This window comes from Cyrtonyx montezumae, unplaced genomic scaffold, assembly GCF_038088225.1.
Source record: "Cyrtonyx montezumae isolate F1298 unplaced genomic scaffold, pur_monq_1.0 scaffold_8, whole genome shotgun sequence".
NCBI lineage: Eukaryota > Metazoa > Chordata > Aves > Galliformes > Odontophoridae > Cyrtonyx > Cyrtonyx montezumae.
Window position 1 is genome coordinate 53,904,941 of NW_027072089.1, and position 18,411 is coordinate 53,923,351.

Genomic DNA, 18,411 nt, shown 5'->3' on the forward strand with positions numbered 1-18,411 from the left:
TTTTATAATGTTGGTCTTTCTGAAAATTTTGTTTTTAATTTCATTTGCCCTTGTTCCACATCCAGTTGATTGAAAAATTACCTGAGTTCAGTCACACAACAATTTTATTAATATATTATCTAGAAATGTCCTGCAATTTCCACTTTTACTAGGGGCATACAGTTTCCATTGCTGTTAAAATGGGTCACCAACTGCCTTGGCAAAGTCATACTTAAAGGCTTGTTTTGAACTCTTAAGTCTCTTGAGTGCAGGAAGTTTGAGTGCAGGAAGTGTATTTCTGAAGTTTCCCTGCACTGGCTGTATTACTTTGTAAGTCTCTCTTTCATTCTCTCCAATCTTTCTTCACCAGGTGCCCAGGGATCTGACTTTTTTCTTCTCGTCTCCAAAACCTTGTTATTGCTGTTCTCCAGCTATTTAGAGCATTTACTTCTTGCTGATGCCTGACAATTCCTGCTCTTTTCAGCCTCTTCCACAGCCATCCAGCAAGTGAAAGTTCAGGTTGGATATTCGGAAGAATTTATTCTCAGAAAGAGCAGTGAGGCAGTGGCACAGGATGCCCAGGGAGGTGGTGGAGTCACCATCCCTGCAGGTATTCAACAACAGTGTGGATGTGACACTGAGGGAATAGGTTAGTGGGCATGGTGGGGATGGGATGGTGGTCTGACTAGATGATCTTAGCAGTCTTTTCCTACCTTAATGATTTTATGGCTGGATTTCACTTTTGGCTACTTTCTAGGAACTGTTACACCTCTAAAAGGAAGGAACATGCAGAAGTCAACTGAAAAACAAACTTGAAAGAGCAGCAAAAGTCCATGGAGGGCGGTTCAGGCACAATTTTTGGATCAGTGAAAGATTCAAATGCAGCCTTGCAGAACTGGGACAGGCAAGATGAGAGGGGCTTCTCACTCCAGTGTTTTGACAAGGCTCTCCTGTAATAGGTCCTAGGATTACCAATGTACTGCCAGAGCAAGATTTTTCAGAATGAAGGGAAGTATGGCAGGAGGCAGAACCAGAATACTCACATCCAGAAATGGCCATAACTGGGACTGGTCTAGAGACATGTTCAAACACAAGACTACCAGGCACTGTGAAACCCTGGTACTCAGCCTCCCTGTGAAGCTGCTGAAATATGTCCACATCTTTGCAATGTTTCACTTATCACTATATATAAAATAGACCATACATAGACACAGTAGACTGTACAGATATAATGCAGTGTGTACAGATTATGGGTTTGTTTTATTGCAGTCTTCTGGAATACTTACCTACTCCAGGAGAAAATTATCTTAATCTGATTGCAGAACATCAATAAAACTCTAATTAACTGAATGGGGCTAGGATCAGTCACATTTGTTTGCTTGTCTTATTTTCCTACCCTGCTGTGTTATATTTATGTACATTTATCTGCTCATATAGATACATTTATTTAAGCACAAATATATCTCTGTATAAGGTACACCATTTTAGCACTGAGATGTAATTTAAAACGGTTTTCATTCTCACAAAAAGTTCTTACTATTATTATTTAAGAAAAGCAAACAAACAAAAAACCAAACAATAATTTCCAGCATTCATCCATTATTCTTGATCTGTTCAAAGTGATTGCTCATATAACAGTATGGCCAAAGTCTTATTTCTATTCGCTTATAATTTGACATTCTCCAGTTTCTGATACCATACTAGCCTTCTAAAATGATAAAATTTATCTTAGAGTAGACAGTTACAAATGCTGAGAATGAATCAAGAGAACAACAGTTTAGCATTCTGCTTTGATTCTTTCAGTAAGGAAGTCAGCACTAACTTTTTTCCAGGGCTGAATTCTCCTTTCTGTCACTTCAGTTAATTCCTGTATCTAATAAATTCAGCTAATATATATATAGATATATATCTGTATATGCAGAGGGAGAAGGGGAGGAGAGGAGGAGGAGAGGAGGGAGGTTTCATAGGCGCTGACACCACTGGAAAAAAATATTTGGCTTAAAAAAAAAAATCTATGCCCATCCTTGAGAAGAAAGATGGCACCTTCTACACTGGCATGAAATTTCATAAATTAAAGAAAATTATTTTATTATATTCTGAAGTGAGATGGAATTTAGTTCTCATATTCTCTTTCAGAGATAACTACACCTAATATTTTATGTAAAGCAATGAGGATTCAATCCAAAGCTACCTGAAATCTATTTATTTAAGTTTATTTGGATCAGACCTGTGGATTAAGACTGGTGTACATTTTTTAATACTGGAAATTCTTTGTACAAACTGACAATCTAATATTGTATCCGATTTTGTTTTAAAGATTTGAAAGTAATTTAATTGCATCTGCACACTTCTGCCAATTTTTGTCGTCTTATGACAATACATTTGCTGTTGTTGCTGTCATTGGGTGTAAGATTCACACTGGCAGAAAAAATGACTAATAAATTAAGATCCCCAAGGAAAGAATAAAACTGATTATACAACAAACCATTATCTAATGCAAAATGTTTCAGATACATAGCTTTGTGAAATCAGTGGAGAGAGAAGTTTAATATGTGGATCTCACTATGACAAATTAAGCAGATGGAGAGAAAAATTATAAATATTTCTGGTTATTTCATTTGCTGTGCTCTCAATTGTTACCTCTACCAACAGTAGAGACCTCAGAATCAAAGAAATGGAAAAAAAAGAGGTCAAACTCAAACACCATATTCTGTTTTAATTAAGCCTTCTTCCATTGATACCTATAAATGCTTTTGGAATGTTAATATTTCTGCAGGTACTGACAGAAACATTGTATCTGAAAAAAGCTTAACTGCCATATCTTGCTCCTTCATATTTTTCTTGTAAAGTTTTAATAAGACCCTTTCCTCACATTATCAAAACCATATTATTTAGAAAAACAGGTTGCTAGTGCACAAGTATTGGCTTTTACTGAGCTTTGATATGTCAATATAAATGCTAATGCCATTAGAAACAAAACTGATAAACCTTCACTGTACTGTAGTATACATAATTAACACTCATTTAATTACAGTTTAAATAACTGTCACTTTAAAGGTTTCTACTGTCATCATAATAATGAAAAAGGAAATGTTGGACAAGTTTTACTACTTTTTATTTAAATTTGAAAACAACAAATCTTTCACTGCATATATTAAAAAAAGAAGAATGATTGTCAACTATGAATAATATATCGCTTCAGTTAAACAGTCAGATTATAATCTCTTCATAGTGAATCATTTTTGATGAGTTCTGCTTTTTAATCAGTCACTGACTGTTAGGGCTGACAACATGATTGATCAGACCAGTCATGGAAAGTTTCAAACCATATCCTACCATATCAGACTTAATATATATGCATAGATATTCTGTCCCTTATAATCTGTCAAAAAAAAAGAAGCATCATTCAACTGCCAAAAATACTTTAAATGTGAGAGAAAACCTCCTCTTCATCAGGACCCAAATTCCAAATTTTGCACATTCATCTTCTTTGTTCTGTCAACTCTCTTGCAAGCACAGGACTAGCAAAAATGGTCCTATGTCTTTCTCCATTGCTTGTCGACCATTTACAATGTTTTATTCTGTATCTTTTTCAACTCTATGCAATTAGCAATGGAGTTTTGAGATAACACCTCCATTATTTTGGCCTAGCAAGCTCAGTTTTTTAAAGCAGATTTTGCAACATTCTCCTTCGAGGCAAAGAGAAGATAAACATAACAACCGAAAAAAAAAACAAAACAAAAAACAAAAAGCCCTCGTATTTTTAAAATACTAATTTTGTCTTCTAAAATCTTCCATATTACTGCTTGGATTCTAAAATTTTCTCCTGATAATCATGAACTGAAAAGCGTTAATGGTGGTTCCTGTCTGGGATGATGCTGTGCAAAGACAGAACTCCATACGTGAAGAATACTGCCTGTTGTTTTCCTGGACAAGTGAAGCTCTTTAGAATCCTTTACTTTGTCCTGTTTGTTGCTTCAGACTTCCACAAGTTCTCAGTAACTGATATTTATTCTAGCCATCACCACTTTCATTCTCTCTCTTGTTCAATGGAAAAACAATGGCAAGTGAGAACTCTCAGAGTCCCTTGGCACTGCTCTGCTTTTTAACACTGAAAGCCATAGATAGATTCTGATTCTGTTTTTTTGTTGTGTGTGTGTGTGTGTAGATTTTATTACCTTAATCAGTATCTTTTAAAATTGTATTTCTTAATAATTATTTGGATTGAGGGTGCTATGGCTAGTTATATTTCTATACCTGAACAAAATATATTCATGCTAATTTAATAGCATCTTTCTGCCAGTGCTACTCTGCCATGAGTATTATCACATCAGCTAGAAAATAAACACACATACTGTTGTCTTGCAATGTCATCTGACAAAATCATTGCAGAAAATTGATTTTAGTATTTTAACATAGATAAACAACATTTTCTACTTGTTTAAACAGGATTTGTCCCTCTTGTTTGAAGGAGAAAGCTTTTAATATGCCAGCAAACGTGCAGAATTTTTCATTCATAATGTTACTTGCATACTAGCAGGCTTCAGAGTTTTCCAGAGATGAAGACCATCTGAAGCTATTAATGATATATCTGTTCTTTGGGTTTTGCAATCTCTAAATTCTGCTTCTCTGTAAGGTTTCAAAAATCATTGTTTAAATGTCTCTTAATTTTATAAGGAAAAGTTTCTTCTCCAAAAGGGTGACGAGGCACTGAAATGGGCTGCTCAGGGAGGTAGTCGAGTCACCATGCCCAGAGGTATTAAAAAAATTTATTTGTTGTCCTAAGGGATATGGTTTTGTGGGGGAAATACTGGTGGTAAGTGGATGGTTGGACTAGATGACCTTTCCCAAGTACTGGTACGGTATATAGTAATTCTATAATTTCGGTGTGCTGGCAAAGAATCCTTCAAAAACTATTATTATGCTGGTTTATTAGAGCCAACAGTTTAAACTGTTACTCTTGTAGGTCTCATCCGAGAGAATATTTTGCTATTTGTGAATGAGAACAGAAAATGCTTTAACTTAGACTGTAGCTCCAGAGTTTGTTTCATTGTCTACTTCTTCCTATGGTTACAGGATACCCATGGGCAACAACTAAGTCTCTCTCAAGACTGCATTCAATCTGGAAGTCAGGTTCCTGGAACTGAAAGTATTATCTCTGTTTTTGATTAGGTAAGTGGATGCAGGGTTCACTGTGAAAACAGTGATAAGTGATTTAAAACCTTCTCTCTAAATGTGCCAGCGTTTTGAAGGTACCTTCCTTCCACAGCAATATTTTGATGCCATACCTGAATGATCAAGCAGAAGTGTCCTGTTCTGATCACTCCTGTGGGGACCCAGGGTGTAAAGGCAGGCTCAGCTTGGATTTGGTTTTTCCATGTTCACTTGAATGAACATGGCAGAGCAGTGTATCATGTTTATGTGCAGGTGTTTCTGACTGTGCATGAGCACTCAGAAACATGGACAGATATTAGCCCGTGCCCAACCTCAGTGCCTAATCTTATCGAGCAGCCACTCTAGACCAAACTGAGTCAGATTCTGTCACCACCACCAATAGAACCATAACATAAGAGTTTGTTTTGAAAGGGATCTTAAGAGATCATACATTTCCACAGCTCCTCTTCTATCAGCATGGACACATTCCACTATACCAGGTTGCTCCAAAGCACATCCAACCCTTTTTTGAACTTTTTGGAAAATCTGTTCCAGCCCCTCTCCATACTCTGAATAGTTTCTTCCTAATGTCTAATCAAAATCTCCCCTCTTTTAGTTTAAAGCTATTACCTCTTGCCCTGTCACTACACTCCTTGACAAAACACCTCTCCCCATCTTTTCCGTAGGCCCTCTTTAGGTAATGGAAGACTGCACTAAGATTGCTCTGGATCCTTCTCCAAGCTCAAAACTCCCCAGCTCTATCAGCCTTTCTTTACAGGAGAGGTGCTCTAGCCCTCTGAACATCCCTGTGACCCCTCATCTGGACTCACTCCAGGAGGTTTGTGTCTTTATCTTCAGGGTGCCAGAACTGAAACAGTATGCCAGGTGGAGTCTTGTGAGAGCATGGGGGAGGGGGGGTGTGGTGATCCACCTCCTTCAGTCTGCTATCTACATTTGCATGTAGACAACTGTCTCATGTTGATTTTCTCATCCACTAGTACTTCCATGTCCTCCTCCTCAGGGCTGCTCTCAAACCAGACCTGGCTGCTACTAACACTCTGGTCGCCATGCACAGGCTTGCCCATCTCCCCTTATCAGCTACATCCAGTCCTACAGCTATCTTCACATTGGTCCCATTCCCCCAGGTTTCATCACTCGCTGGAAACCCAAGTTTAAGGATACAGTGATTACACTGCAAAATTAGTTAACCTTATTAGTCAACCTTAAAGTTTCTTAAGTTTGTTACTAAGTCTTGGATCCTGCAGAGACTATTCTTTGCACAGTGACGAGCTTAGGTGGCAAGGCAAAATTAGGCATCAGTTTACCTACATACCTTATATTTTCATTTTTTGTGGTAGGCATACAGAAGGTAGCATCAGGATTCCTTGTTTATCCACTGCTGCCAATGTTAAATTCAATGTTTTTAAACCCCATTACAATAAGCTTATCCAGTTCCTCTTCAGGACTTTGTTTCACAATGGACAGCCAAGAATTTTGGAAGGTTGGGGGATAACCTTTGGGGAGGTTATTTTACTTTTTTATAATTCTGAAGGTAGGAACATTCTGTCAGCAGAATCTACTCTACTCTTCATTTGCCAGTCTACTTGTACAGGTAGTGCAGAATCCCCAGTATTTCTGAACTCTAGACTCACAACTATCTTACTCAACAATAGCGTATCCGAATGATTACACAAACCACATACTTTGCAACAAGGAAAAAACAAGGCTTCCATTGTATTTCACCTGACTTCTGCTGTCTTCTGAACTTCCAGAAAGCTCCAGTCCTGCATTCATTTTCAGCATTCTACTTTTCATGCTACAAGGTAATCAGTGATGACTCAGTATTTTAAGTATGTGAAAGAAACCGAGTGTTCTGTGTCATTCTTGCTTGCTGAGGACAGCAGCAGTGTTGCATCTAAACTCTTAGGTTGAAGCTCAGGCTTAGAGCTCTCAACTTCATACTCCCTAATAGATCTCATTGCATATATGTTGAGCTCAGACTTGGCTTGAATCTGGAATTGCAAACAGTGGAAGAGACTTACATCTTGCTAGATTGGATGAGCTTAAGCCAAATGAAATTGCAAACAGCCCACAAACTGGCAAAGATTAAGAAACTGAAGATGTAAAGATCCAACTCAAAATCTGTCTGAGAAACTCTGGCCTTTTAGGCATACTTCCCAGTAACAAATTGTGCAGCCCAGAATACATGAGCATGTAGATTTAAAGACAGCTGTTGAGTTCTTACTGTTCCTAGCTGGAAAGTCTGTTTTCATAGGTGCAACCTGCCATAAATAAGAATGATGTCACTGACATTGTACTGAATATGTCATTAATTCAAGGTTAGATAAGCACAAAGGAAGCTGACTGTAAAATATGGACAATGGAATCCTGGTCCAAAAACAATATTATCATAGTTCTTATTTAGTACAAGACTTTTCTAAACTTTATCCACTAATTCCTTCTTCAGTATCTGAAAATTTTTCAAACTTTCCGAGCATGGTGATACCATGAGTACGGATGCGTGAATATAAACGCATATACACACTTACATACATGAAAACTAGAATAAAGTCCTGTGGACTTGAAAACTCTTTTTTTTTAATTTTTTTGCTTGCTTGCTGAAAAATCTTTCATCTTAAGAAACATTGATTTATATGCTTTTATATTTTCCTATCTCTTCAGACAGATTTCTGTAAGATGGGAGCAATAAGATTCATCAATAGATATGCAAGTCCACTTCTCTAAAGTGGACTAAACATAAGATCAGCGATTTTTTTGTTTGTTTGTTATTTTGGTTTTTCTTTGTTTTGTTTGTTTACTTGTTTTGGCTAACTTGCATTTTAAGGTTGCTAGCAATGCTGACTGAACAAACTTCCTTGAGCTATATAATTCAATTCCTAGTGTTTAAATTTTTCAATTTTTCTTCCCTTTTATTCAACCTGAATTTTTCCTTTTTTTTTTTCCCTTCAAGAATGTGACTTATCCTACAGACATACTATCATAGAAACACCAAGGTTCGAAAAGACCTCCAAGATCATCCAGTCCAACCATCCACCTATCCACCAATACTTCACACTAATCCATGCCCCTCAGTATAACATCTAAATATTTATTGAACACCTCCAGGGTTGGTGACTCCATCAAATCCCTGAGCAGCCCCACCTCAGCACAGCCTCCTTTCAGGTAGTTGCAGAGAGTGATACAGTCTCTGCAAGTCTCCGCATCTCCAGACTAAACAACCCCAGCTCCCTCAGCCACTCCTCATAAGGTTTGTGCTCCAGACCCCTCACAGCTTAGTAGCCCTTCTCTGGACATGCTCCAGGGCATCACTGTCTTCCAGTGAGGGGCCCAAAACTGAACACAGTACTCGAGATGCAGCCTCACCAGGGCTGAGTACAGAGAGATGACAACTTCCCTGCTTCCATGGGTAATGCTATTTCTGATACAAACCAGGATGGCATTGGCCTTTTTGGCCACCTGGACATACAGCTGGCTCATGTTCAACTGAGCATCAACCAACACCCCAAGTCCATTTCTTCTATGCAGTCTTACAGCCATTCATCCTCAAGCCTGTAGCTTTGCCGTTGATTGTTGTGACCAAAGAGCAGAACCCAGCACTTGGTCTTGTTGAACTTCATCCTGCTGGCGTCAGCCCAGCTATCCAGCCTTTCCAGATCTCTCTGTAGGGCCTTCCTATCCCCAGGCAGATTGTCATTTCCTGCCAACTTGGTGTCATCTGCAAATGAAATGACACCTGAGCGGCCTTTCCTCCTCATTAGAGACTTATGGATACTGTCTTGGAGCAACCTCCTTCACAAAATCCTCTACGTAACACTAAATAATTTCCAGTCCTTCCTCTCATTTTGTGAAATTTTCTCATTGCTTTCCCTTTCAGACAATCTTGAGCTGGCCTACACTTTATGAAATGAAGCAAAGGTAAATCAAAGTCTAAAAATCCACAAATAAGTAGTGTATTTTTTATCCTCTAATAACAGTAATAATAGTTTGGCATACTTCTGCTATATACTGTGTTTACAGTTATGTGGCTGCAAAACTAGTACTTCTAAATCAGTACTGAATTCTGGATAAATCCTACAGATAATTAGATACGGGAGTCCTAGGAGGACTTTGAATCACATGGCACTTTAGAGTTGGATCAAATGAGAATGTCATAATAATATTATCTGGCAAACTAAGCATAAGCTGAAATTAAAACTGTAGGCCAACTTTATCATCTTATTTAACCAAGCTAACTCTTTAATTATGCATTTACCTGTTTTCTTACCTACTAATATGCTAAATATATAACGTGCGATAATAATTAATTAGTCTAGTCATTTCACATCTATAGCTACTTATTCTTGTAAAGTGAAAATTCCATCCACTTAATTGGAAACTTCTATGAATACTGAATTCTGCAAATATAGAAAATGTAAGATTGAAGTATATTCTAGAAACAATTTATCTGTAGTCTTATGTGCCAACTATTAAACTCCTAAACTTTCAAAATAGAAAAATGTTGTTACTAAAAAGGATTTTTCTCTACTGGAAAAATATTCCTTCTGGTTATATAATATTGGGTGCTGTAACTGTAACAGTATTGTATGCAGTACAGTCTGCTCTGGGATTACAAAAAAAAAGCCCCTAAAACAAACCCAGATGCAGATATTAGTCGATATATAAGTTCTACCTACCTTGTAAAACATTCCTTGCCTAATCAGCTAATAAAAATATGCTGAGAATATGTCTTTAGCAGAGGGGATTTAAGGTAGGCTGGAGGCATAGAGATGCTCAAACTCAGAAGTATCAGCAGTGTAACCAGCAAAAAATAATTTGAATAGTAACAGATAAGTCATGGATAAGAGAAGAACAGAATCCAAGAAAAGAATAATTCATTCTACCCCTCTTCTGTTTGTTACAAAGACACGGTTTGCTGCATATTTGTGGGAGAGGGAAAGGAGAAGACTATCTTTTTGCCAATGGCTCTAAAATAAAAATTAATAAAAAGCCTCATACACAAGAACGTTAATTAACCTTGTCTACATTTTCACTCTTCCCAGATGAGAAACAATAATGATCTTAGGTATCCAGCAATTTTCCTATAATAGGCCCTGTGTTAGATAAGATTGTCTCCCACTTAACTAAACAAACTGATGCTTTAAAAAGTATGATCAAAATTAAAGATGAATTTAAGAAAATTACTTATGGCACAAAAAGCACATTAATGCTGCCCACATCATTATTTATAGAGAAAGAAGGTTATTTTGATTGAGGTGATAAATTACCTTCCTACAGCAGAAGACAAAAAACAGTTTACAGGTTCAAGCTGTAAAGTTATTAAACAAGATCTGTCTGTACGAAGCAATGCACAGCATATTAGAAAAGTCAATTTCTTAAATTAAGTGGCAAATTAGCAAGTGGATGAAGGACTGACCTTGGATCGAGGTGGTGCTCGGATGTACCATTTACAGTCAACTGCTTCAGTTTCAGAAGCTTTTCCTTCTTTGACAATTTGTACAGATTCCACAATTCCTTCAGGTCCTCCCATTTCAAACTCACAAACTAAATAACAAAATACCAGAAAAATGAATCCTGAACAGCAAACGAAAATATTTTCTAAAGCAGAGCACAAAGGCCTTCAAAACATAGGAAAAACCAACATACCAACCTGGCAATGGTTTCAAAACTCCAAGGTCCTTAAAATCTGGATCTTAAAAATTGAGAAAGAGAAAATTAGTTTTGTTCAGTATCTTGTCTATAAGGTCAATATCCTAAAATTTAACTGCAGTGATATAGTTATACAAATATTTCTTAAGATGATGACTTGCTTATAGAAGAGATTTAAAAACTATGGCAACAGAGCAATAATTATAATGCAGAATATATTGACACCATTGTGCAAAGTTTTTATTGTATTCCTACTTTAGTCAAAATTTCTCCTGTCTCACTCTTTCAAGAGTGAGAGTTAAAAAAAATTCTGTATATCCTCTCAAGCAAGAACATTATGCATCTAATCAAGATTCATAGGTTCATAAGGTTGGAAAGGACCTACAAGATCATCTAGTTCAACCATCCTCCTATCACTATCCCTACCCAACTACTAAATCAAATCCCTTAGCACCTCATCTAAACGCTTCTTGAACAGCGCTAGGGATGGTGCCTCAACCACCTCCCTAGGCAGGCCATTCCAGTGCCTGACCACTCTTTCAGAAAAAAAAAGTTTCCTCAGGTCTAATCTAAATCTTCCCGGGCGCAACTTGTGGCCATTCCCTCTCGTTCTGTCATTACTTATCAGGGAGAAGAGGCCCACCCCCTCCTCACCACAACCCCCCTTCAGGAAGTGGTAGAGTGCAATAAGGTCTCCTCTGAGCCTCCTCTTCTCCAGACTAAACAATCGCAGCTCCCTCAGCCGCTCCTCATAAGACTTGTGCTCCAGACATTATTAGATATTTAGCGTACCAGTCTAATGAAAGAGAATATATTTAAAAGTCCTTTCAGAGTCCCTTTGACTACTCTCCAGTTTCAAGTTAAGTTGGGTGATATAATCACATTGATTCTGTTTATGAATACTCTACCATCCCTGACAACATCAAGGATTCCCTTTCTTTCTCATATGCAGCCACTTTCTATTCCATAAATAAGTACAATAAGAATGTATTATGGAACTTATCACATTAACAAGGTAATAGGTCTAATATACCTGTTATTTTTTTATCTGATAAATATGTTTACTAATATTTACTGTCTAAGATGCTTTATATCATTCTTTTACAGCCAGACAACACTTAAATGAAATGAGTTTGCTCATAGATTTGTGCCTCAACAAACATATCCACTGACAAGTAGCATTTCGCAAGATTTTTCCACAGTTTGAAGATACTGTCCAGAACCAGAAATGTGAAAGGGGTTAAATTATTTCAAAGGACAACCATCTTTTTAGAACAGACCAGTCTGTAGTTTTTCTCTCTTGAGCTATCGTTCTACCTAAAATGAATATACTCTACTGTTTTTCTCATCTTTGGGAGAAATAAAACAAGAAAGAACTCCACTGTTCTTTACTCTTTTTTCCACAAAATATAATAGGATCTGGTCTTCCAAAATCAATTAAACATCTATGTACAAACATTGCATCAAGATTCTCCTGGACACATTCTACTCAGGCCTCTAAAGGATTTCACAAAAGGAAAACCAAGTTAGAGTTTGAGCCATGTAATCTACTCAAAACTCATTATTGCTTTGAGATTGACTCAGTGTATCAAAAGTTATATAAAAATGGAGGAGAAAATTTTGCAGTAAGAAATATATCATATGGGGAGAAAAATAAAAACAACCACCACTAAAAAAAAATAGCTGCTCCTCTCTGTCTTTTGTCTAGTTTTACAGTAAGAGTTACAACCAAATAATATGAAAAATGAAGTCTAGTGCTCTATAAGCAAGAACAGCCGTTTTAATCTGAATGGTGAGGAGATGCTGTCAGAACTGGAGTTGTAAAATCACCTTTTAAAACTGTCTTGTTATAACCAGGTTGCCATTGTTCTTCCCAGTTTTCTTTTACAGTGGCACAATATAAATCTTGATTAAATACTCATGAACTTAAGAGACTGCAAATATAATTGAGTAGGCAATTAGTACTGTTACGCAGTTTTATAGATCACCACATAGATATAATAACAAACAACAGCAAATGTAATTAAACATTTCAGTTAATGTACTCAGATGTTGATATCTACTGCCGAATGCAAGACACTTAAAGGAAATTTACTTCAACTACTGGTTCAAATTAATACCCAAACCATGTCTAATGTAACCACCACATTTCTTCTCATCTGAGTTTACAAGGATCAGTCTGCAAACACTCCAACACATTTACAAAGTACAAAGCAGGAAAGAAGAAGAAATATCTTGATAGGACTTCTCTCATCTGAAGGGATTTTCACAGAAAGGAGTCATGGTAGCAAGAATCCAAATGTCTTGCTGCATCAGATGATCACAGTAGAAATTGGTGGGGAGTGCTGGAGACAGACCACATGCCAAAAAGAGAATGCGAAAAACTTCCTGCTCTTCAGGTTTCCAAATCTGCTAATATCCTATAGTAAGCACACACAGATCTTTTCCAAGTTGCAGAGGACAGACAGCTCTGAAAACTTGGGACATAAGAGACAGACCTGCCTCATTATGCAGTAAGCACTTAAGGAGGCAAGTCTAATCGTCCAAAAGCTCCTATGTCTGCACAGCCGTGCCCCCTAGGCAGCTGATATGCTTTCTGTTTGAAGGCTTCCATGTCCAGTTTTGGTAGCTGATGACAGAAGCAGAGAGACAAGTCATCTGCTGTCCGTGAATATTAATGTTTTGGTTATAGAATAATTAATTTTCCAAAATGATAGTAAAGTGAAGACAAAGAATTCATACACATTTATTAAAAAACAACTTTGATTTCTTGATGTAAAACTCATTCTACTGCTGTTCCAGTTCATATTATCAATTTTCAAAGCATCTGTCTTGATTAAAATTAATAAGGCTGAAGAATCCAAACCACATATTTTAATGCATAAAAAACCTTGAGCTATGGTGTCTCATTTTTTAGCAATATAGTTATTATAAAGTCATGCCAAAGTACAAAATCTGTTAAAATCCTACAGGTATGTTCGAACTTGAATTGGACAGACTGTGAAAAATTATCTTTCTGCAACTTAAGAGTGAAAATGTGCGACACCTGAAGTAATATATTAATAGTATATTGGCCAATATAACAGTCTGGAAGTAATGCATTATTGAAGATCCTGAAATTTCAACCACGTTGAAGCATATTTACCCAACAAAAAAATTGTTTTTAAAATAATCTATCATTAAATAGATATTTTAGCAGCTTTTCTGAATTCAATCCAATTAAATTGTTATTATCTCTCTGACCAAGCCAGAATTATTTTAATGGTATCTAAACACTGACTAGACATTAGCCAGGTAGTTATTTCTTTTGCAAGTATTGAAAATCAAGTTCCATTAGGGAAAATTCACATTAGAAAAAAGAACTGCTGTGAAAGACAAGACTGATCACCTACAACCAGAAATAAAAATATGCATAAAGTCTTAAGAAAACTGCCATACATAAACTTTTTTTCTTATGGGGAACTCTCAATAACTGAGATATGAGAAACACTGTATTTACATAAGAAATGTGAAACTGTGTAAAGGCTATGTAAATAGAAGACCTTGCATCCGAAATAAATTTACTGATTCTTGGATATTGAATGTCTCCTTTAAAAACAAACAAGCAAACAAAAAGAGGGCATCCAAAGGTTTCTTTCAGTGATATATTACTATCAATTTCATAAATAATAGATGCCTGTTTTATTAACACAACCTTTACTGTGAAGTCCCCATAAAGAATGGAATTACTTCTGAAAAATATTATGAGATATAAAATACGTACCAGGTTATTTAGAATTACTGGCAAGCACAATGAGAAAATTCAGCCTAGTCCAAGGAGAAAGTTATGATATCTATAGGCTTTCTTAACCTGTAAGAAATGGGTTGGAGAAGGAGATGGTGGTGACTGAATAGATGGGCCCAGACATTCATTATCAGTAGCACAAGATCTAGCTGGAGAACATTAGCTAGGGATGTATTACAGGGGTACCTACTGGCTGCAGTTCTGTTCCATACATTCATCAATGATCTGGATGATATAGCAGAACGCTCCCTCAGCAAGCTTTCAGAGAAAACTGGGAGTTGCAGATGCACCAGGGGGTCTTGCTGCCATCTTGAGGAATTCTTGACAAGTTGGGAAAATGGACTAGCAGGAACCTTGTGATGCCCAAATACAAAGCCCCGCACCCGGGGAGGAAGAACCCCAAGCAGCAGGGCATGCTGGGAGCCACTCAACTGGATGTGAAGAAAAGGACCTGAAGGTCCCAATGGATACCGAGTGGAGCACAAGTTAGTAATGTGCCCTTGCTGCTCAGAAGGCTAACAGGACCTGAGCTGTCACAGGCTAAGTATCATAAAGAGGTGTTCCTTCTACTCAGCACTGGTGAAGCCTCATCTAGTGTACTATGCCCATTGTGGTGGAATGTGCTTCAGATCATGGCATGGTTAACTTTGTATTTCTTAAAATATCTTAGGTGTAGAATTCATCTAACTTCATGGAATCATTACATGAGAGAAAAGTATACATGCTGAAGAATCTGAACAATTAAGTTATAGTCAGAAGTCAAGATGAAGAACACGTGAGCCACAAAGTCCTAGAGCATGTATGAGACCTATTTCACAATGAGATTGAGATTTTTTTTCCCCGTAAACTAGAAATGAAGGAGTTATTTGATTAAACTATATAATATACAGTTTCAGCCAGCCTGAAATATATCCTCAGTGTTTAGGCTATTTGATATTTGCACCTACATCCCACAAGTGAGTATTTCATTACCAAGAAATACTTCTAACTTAGAAAAGAGAGCAAGAATGGACAACAATTACTGCTTAGCAGAAACATCAAGTCTGGGGGCCAGATTTGGGATTGTTTAGCAGATACTTTTTATTATGCTGAGTATTTATATTGGATGCAAGATGGCCTAATTCAGAATCAGAATCCCCTCATGCAATAGAGGTGTCTAGAAACATGGGAAAAATATCAGACAATGAGAAATGTCTCAGAGTCTGCATATGTCTTTGCCTGCTGCTTGCCCAGAAATGTGCAGGAAAAGACTGCACGAGCTCAGGAGCCCACTCTAAGAACTGCATGCAAGCAATCTCTGCTATGAAAGTGCTGTTGATTTGGCTGCCTTGACTGGGTGTCCATCACCAAGGGCAGTATTGCATATGCGTCCCCAAGATAATACATTAGTGGTTACTTGAGATTGATTAATGGTGCCTGAACCTCACAAAGGAGAAAGATGTGCAACATAAAAGTGCTACTGAGCCTTTCCTGAGTGATGCTGAATACTAAGCATGGCCTAGTTAGGTCATTTACAATATACTATTACTAAGGCTCAGGATTTGTATTATTGGTTTGTTAGAGATGACTGGTAGCTTGGTCCAAGGAAATAATACTTTCACATCACTGCAGAAGTGCAGGGGAAAATGACTCAGTGGGTTTAGCCACAACTGGTTGCTAGGCATTCTTCAGATTGAAGAAATTTACACATGGTTTTTGCTTACTACCAATGTGTGAAAGCTCAGTGTCTTTTCAGAGAAGCTGTTCATGGTATACTAGCCCATGGACTGCATTTACCAGGATGGAAGAAATAATTTGGCAATATAAAGTAACTGTTGTGATTTTATTGTAGTAAGAGAAAGCCTTTCCACTTGTATTCTGGATTTAATATTTATTTCTAAAAGAATTAACCAGAACATTCAAGAGAATTCCCAATTCTTTTGAAGAGCTACATCTTTTCCAGATATTATATTCAGCAGAAATATATTATTTGTGCTAGTTCAAGTAGTACTGAATAACCCATAGCTGGCCACATGCTAAAACATTTTCAATACAAAAAGAAGCATCAGCATAGTTTTTACACCAGCTGAAATCCCCTTGCTGTAGTTGTCAATGTTATAAAGACTATACCATCATCCTGAAGATAACTTTATTTTACATAAGAAATTGAAGTATCTCCTCTAATTCCCCTGTGTGAACAGTTCACCTTCCCCTTTAAGAGCCAATGTCTTGCTATTTTCAAATATTTTTCTCTTACCACCTAGCAAAGAATCAGGTATACTTCTCTAAGGTGAACAATTATATGAGAAATCTAGTGGTATTTGGAAAAAACTATTGATTGTTTAATCATCTATATAAGATTCTAGAAAGATGAAACAAACATAAGACTCTTGAATGTGATCTTCAGAGTGGAAAGAAGTGAAAGATCATAGAAAAAGAGACTTTCATTATTTTACTCTGCAGCTGCTAGACTTTTCAGAGTTAATGGATGAAACGTATTGTAGAATTGTAAGATGTTTTTTGAAATATTTTCAGTATCCAGAATATTAATATGTAGATATTTAGCACCAAAGGGAGAATTCTAGATTTTCACCCCACCTCACTGTGGCCTGAAGGCACTGCTTCTAAAGGAGAAAAAGTTATAAAATTAAACCAGACTGTTAACTCCAATTGCTATTATGCATGCCTACCACAAGAGATGCAGCAGCTTAAATATTCACTTTCAGTAAGCAAGAAGAGGAGCTGTGAAAGTCCTATAACATTAGGAACTGTTGAGTTCAACAGCAAGTCAGTGAAACATCTGTAAGGAGAATAAGCCATCTGTCCTGTCCTTCCACCATGGATAGGTGTGTAACTCTCAATCATACCAGTTTTCTTTTTCTTTCTGCTACTTTTTGGAGTTTTCTTGATTATAAGTCACATTCCTTCAGAGCACAATGAACTGTTAATCACAGCAGTTTTCTCAGATGTACACAGCCCTCTCTACAGCCTATAAGGATGGGTTTACATCACTTTGAGATGCAGACTATACCACGGAGCTGCTTTGGAGATGTTCTCACCTGCACTCTCCTTTTCTTCTTTATCTTTTAACAGCAGGAGGTAGAAGTCCTCTATGGGGAAAAGCTTCAGTATATTCCAGTACTCAGAAGAATGACTCCATCTTTTAAATTGTGAACTCCTACTTAAATTATTCAAATAGTTGTGAATTTTATATTTCATTGTAGAGGATAAAAATCAAGATATAAAAGGATACACATAAATAGGAAGGGAGCAATACCCTTCCCCACTTCCTGATGGAGCTTCTCCTGAGATTTTGGGACAAAATCACTTAGTCAAGATAAGTTCAAGCCCCAGATGGACTCTGAATGGCTAATTGATCAGATGGCAGATACCAAGAAGCAGATGCAAGAAAATGTTGGAAAGATCATCCTGGTTCCTGAAGCACTGAAGGAAGAATCCAAAAATATAGAAGACTGAAGGAGGAGGGATATACATGCAAATTGTGAATTCATTGTTTAGCTAAGGATTTATAGCTAAGTTTTTGCCATACAATTCTGTTGTTTCCTGTTGGTTACAGCTTCATGAAAGTAACATTTCCTTTTCTTTGAATAGGTCATTTTTCTCCAGCTTCAGGCAATTAGAATTGCCAAAGTAAAATCCAAGCCACAGTTAATTGCTAACACTAATAAGCATAGACAATCTGCAAGAAACAAGACACTAAATCATCTGGAACTTCTATTATTTTGATGAGGAAGTCATTACTATATCTATGCATATGACTAAAATAAGCAGTTCACACTAGCCCCAAATGATTTCAACTTAAATTAAATACTTAAATATTGTTGTTA

The 18,411-nt window shown here is 37.0% G+C and overlaps 1 protein-coding gene across 4 annotated transcripts in view; it reads right to left on the reverse strand.

The window, feature by feature from the left end:
* The window catches only part of NETO1 (neuropilin and tolloid like 1), a 59,964-nt gene that overhangs the window by 16,972 nt on the left and 24,581 nt on the right, over positions 1–18,411 (reverse strand). For 3 of the 4 annotated variants that reach the window (XM_065752237.1, XM_065752236.1, XM_065752235.1), the window contains exons 5-6: positions 10,802–10,843; positions 10,568–10,725 (exon numbers count right to left, since the gene is read on the reverse strand). In XM_065752237.1, coding sequence (XP_065608309.1) covers positions 10,568–10,725; positions 10,802–10,843 — 200 coding nt within the window. The remainder of the gene's footprint in view (positions 1–10,567; positions 10,726–10,801; positions 10,844–18,411) is intronic. The other variant, XM_065752238.1, reaches the window with a different exon arrangement.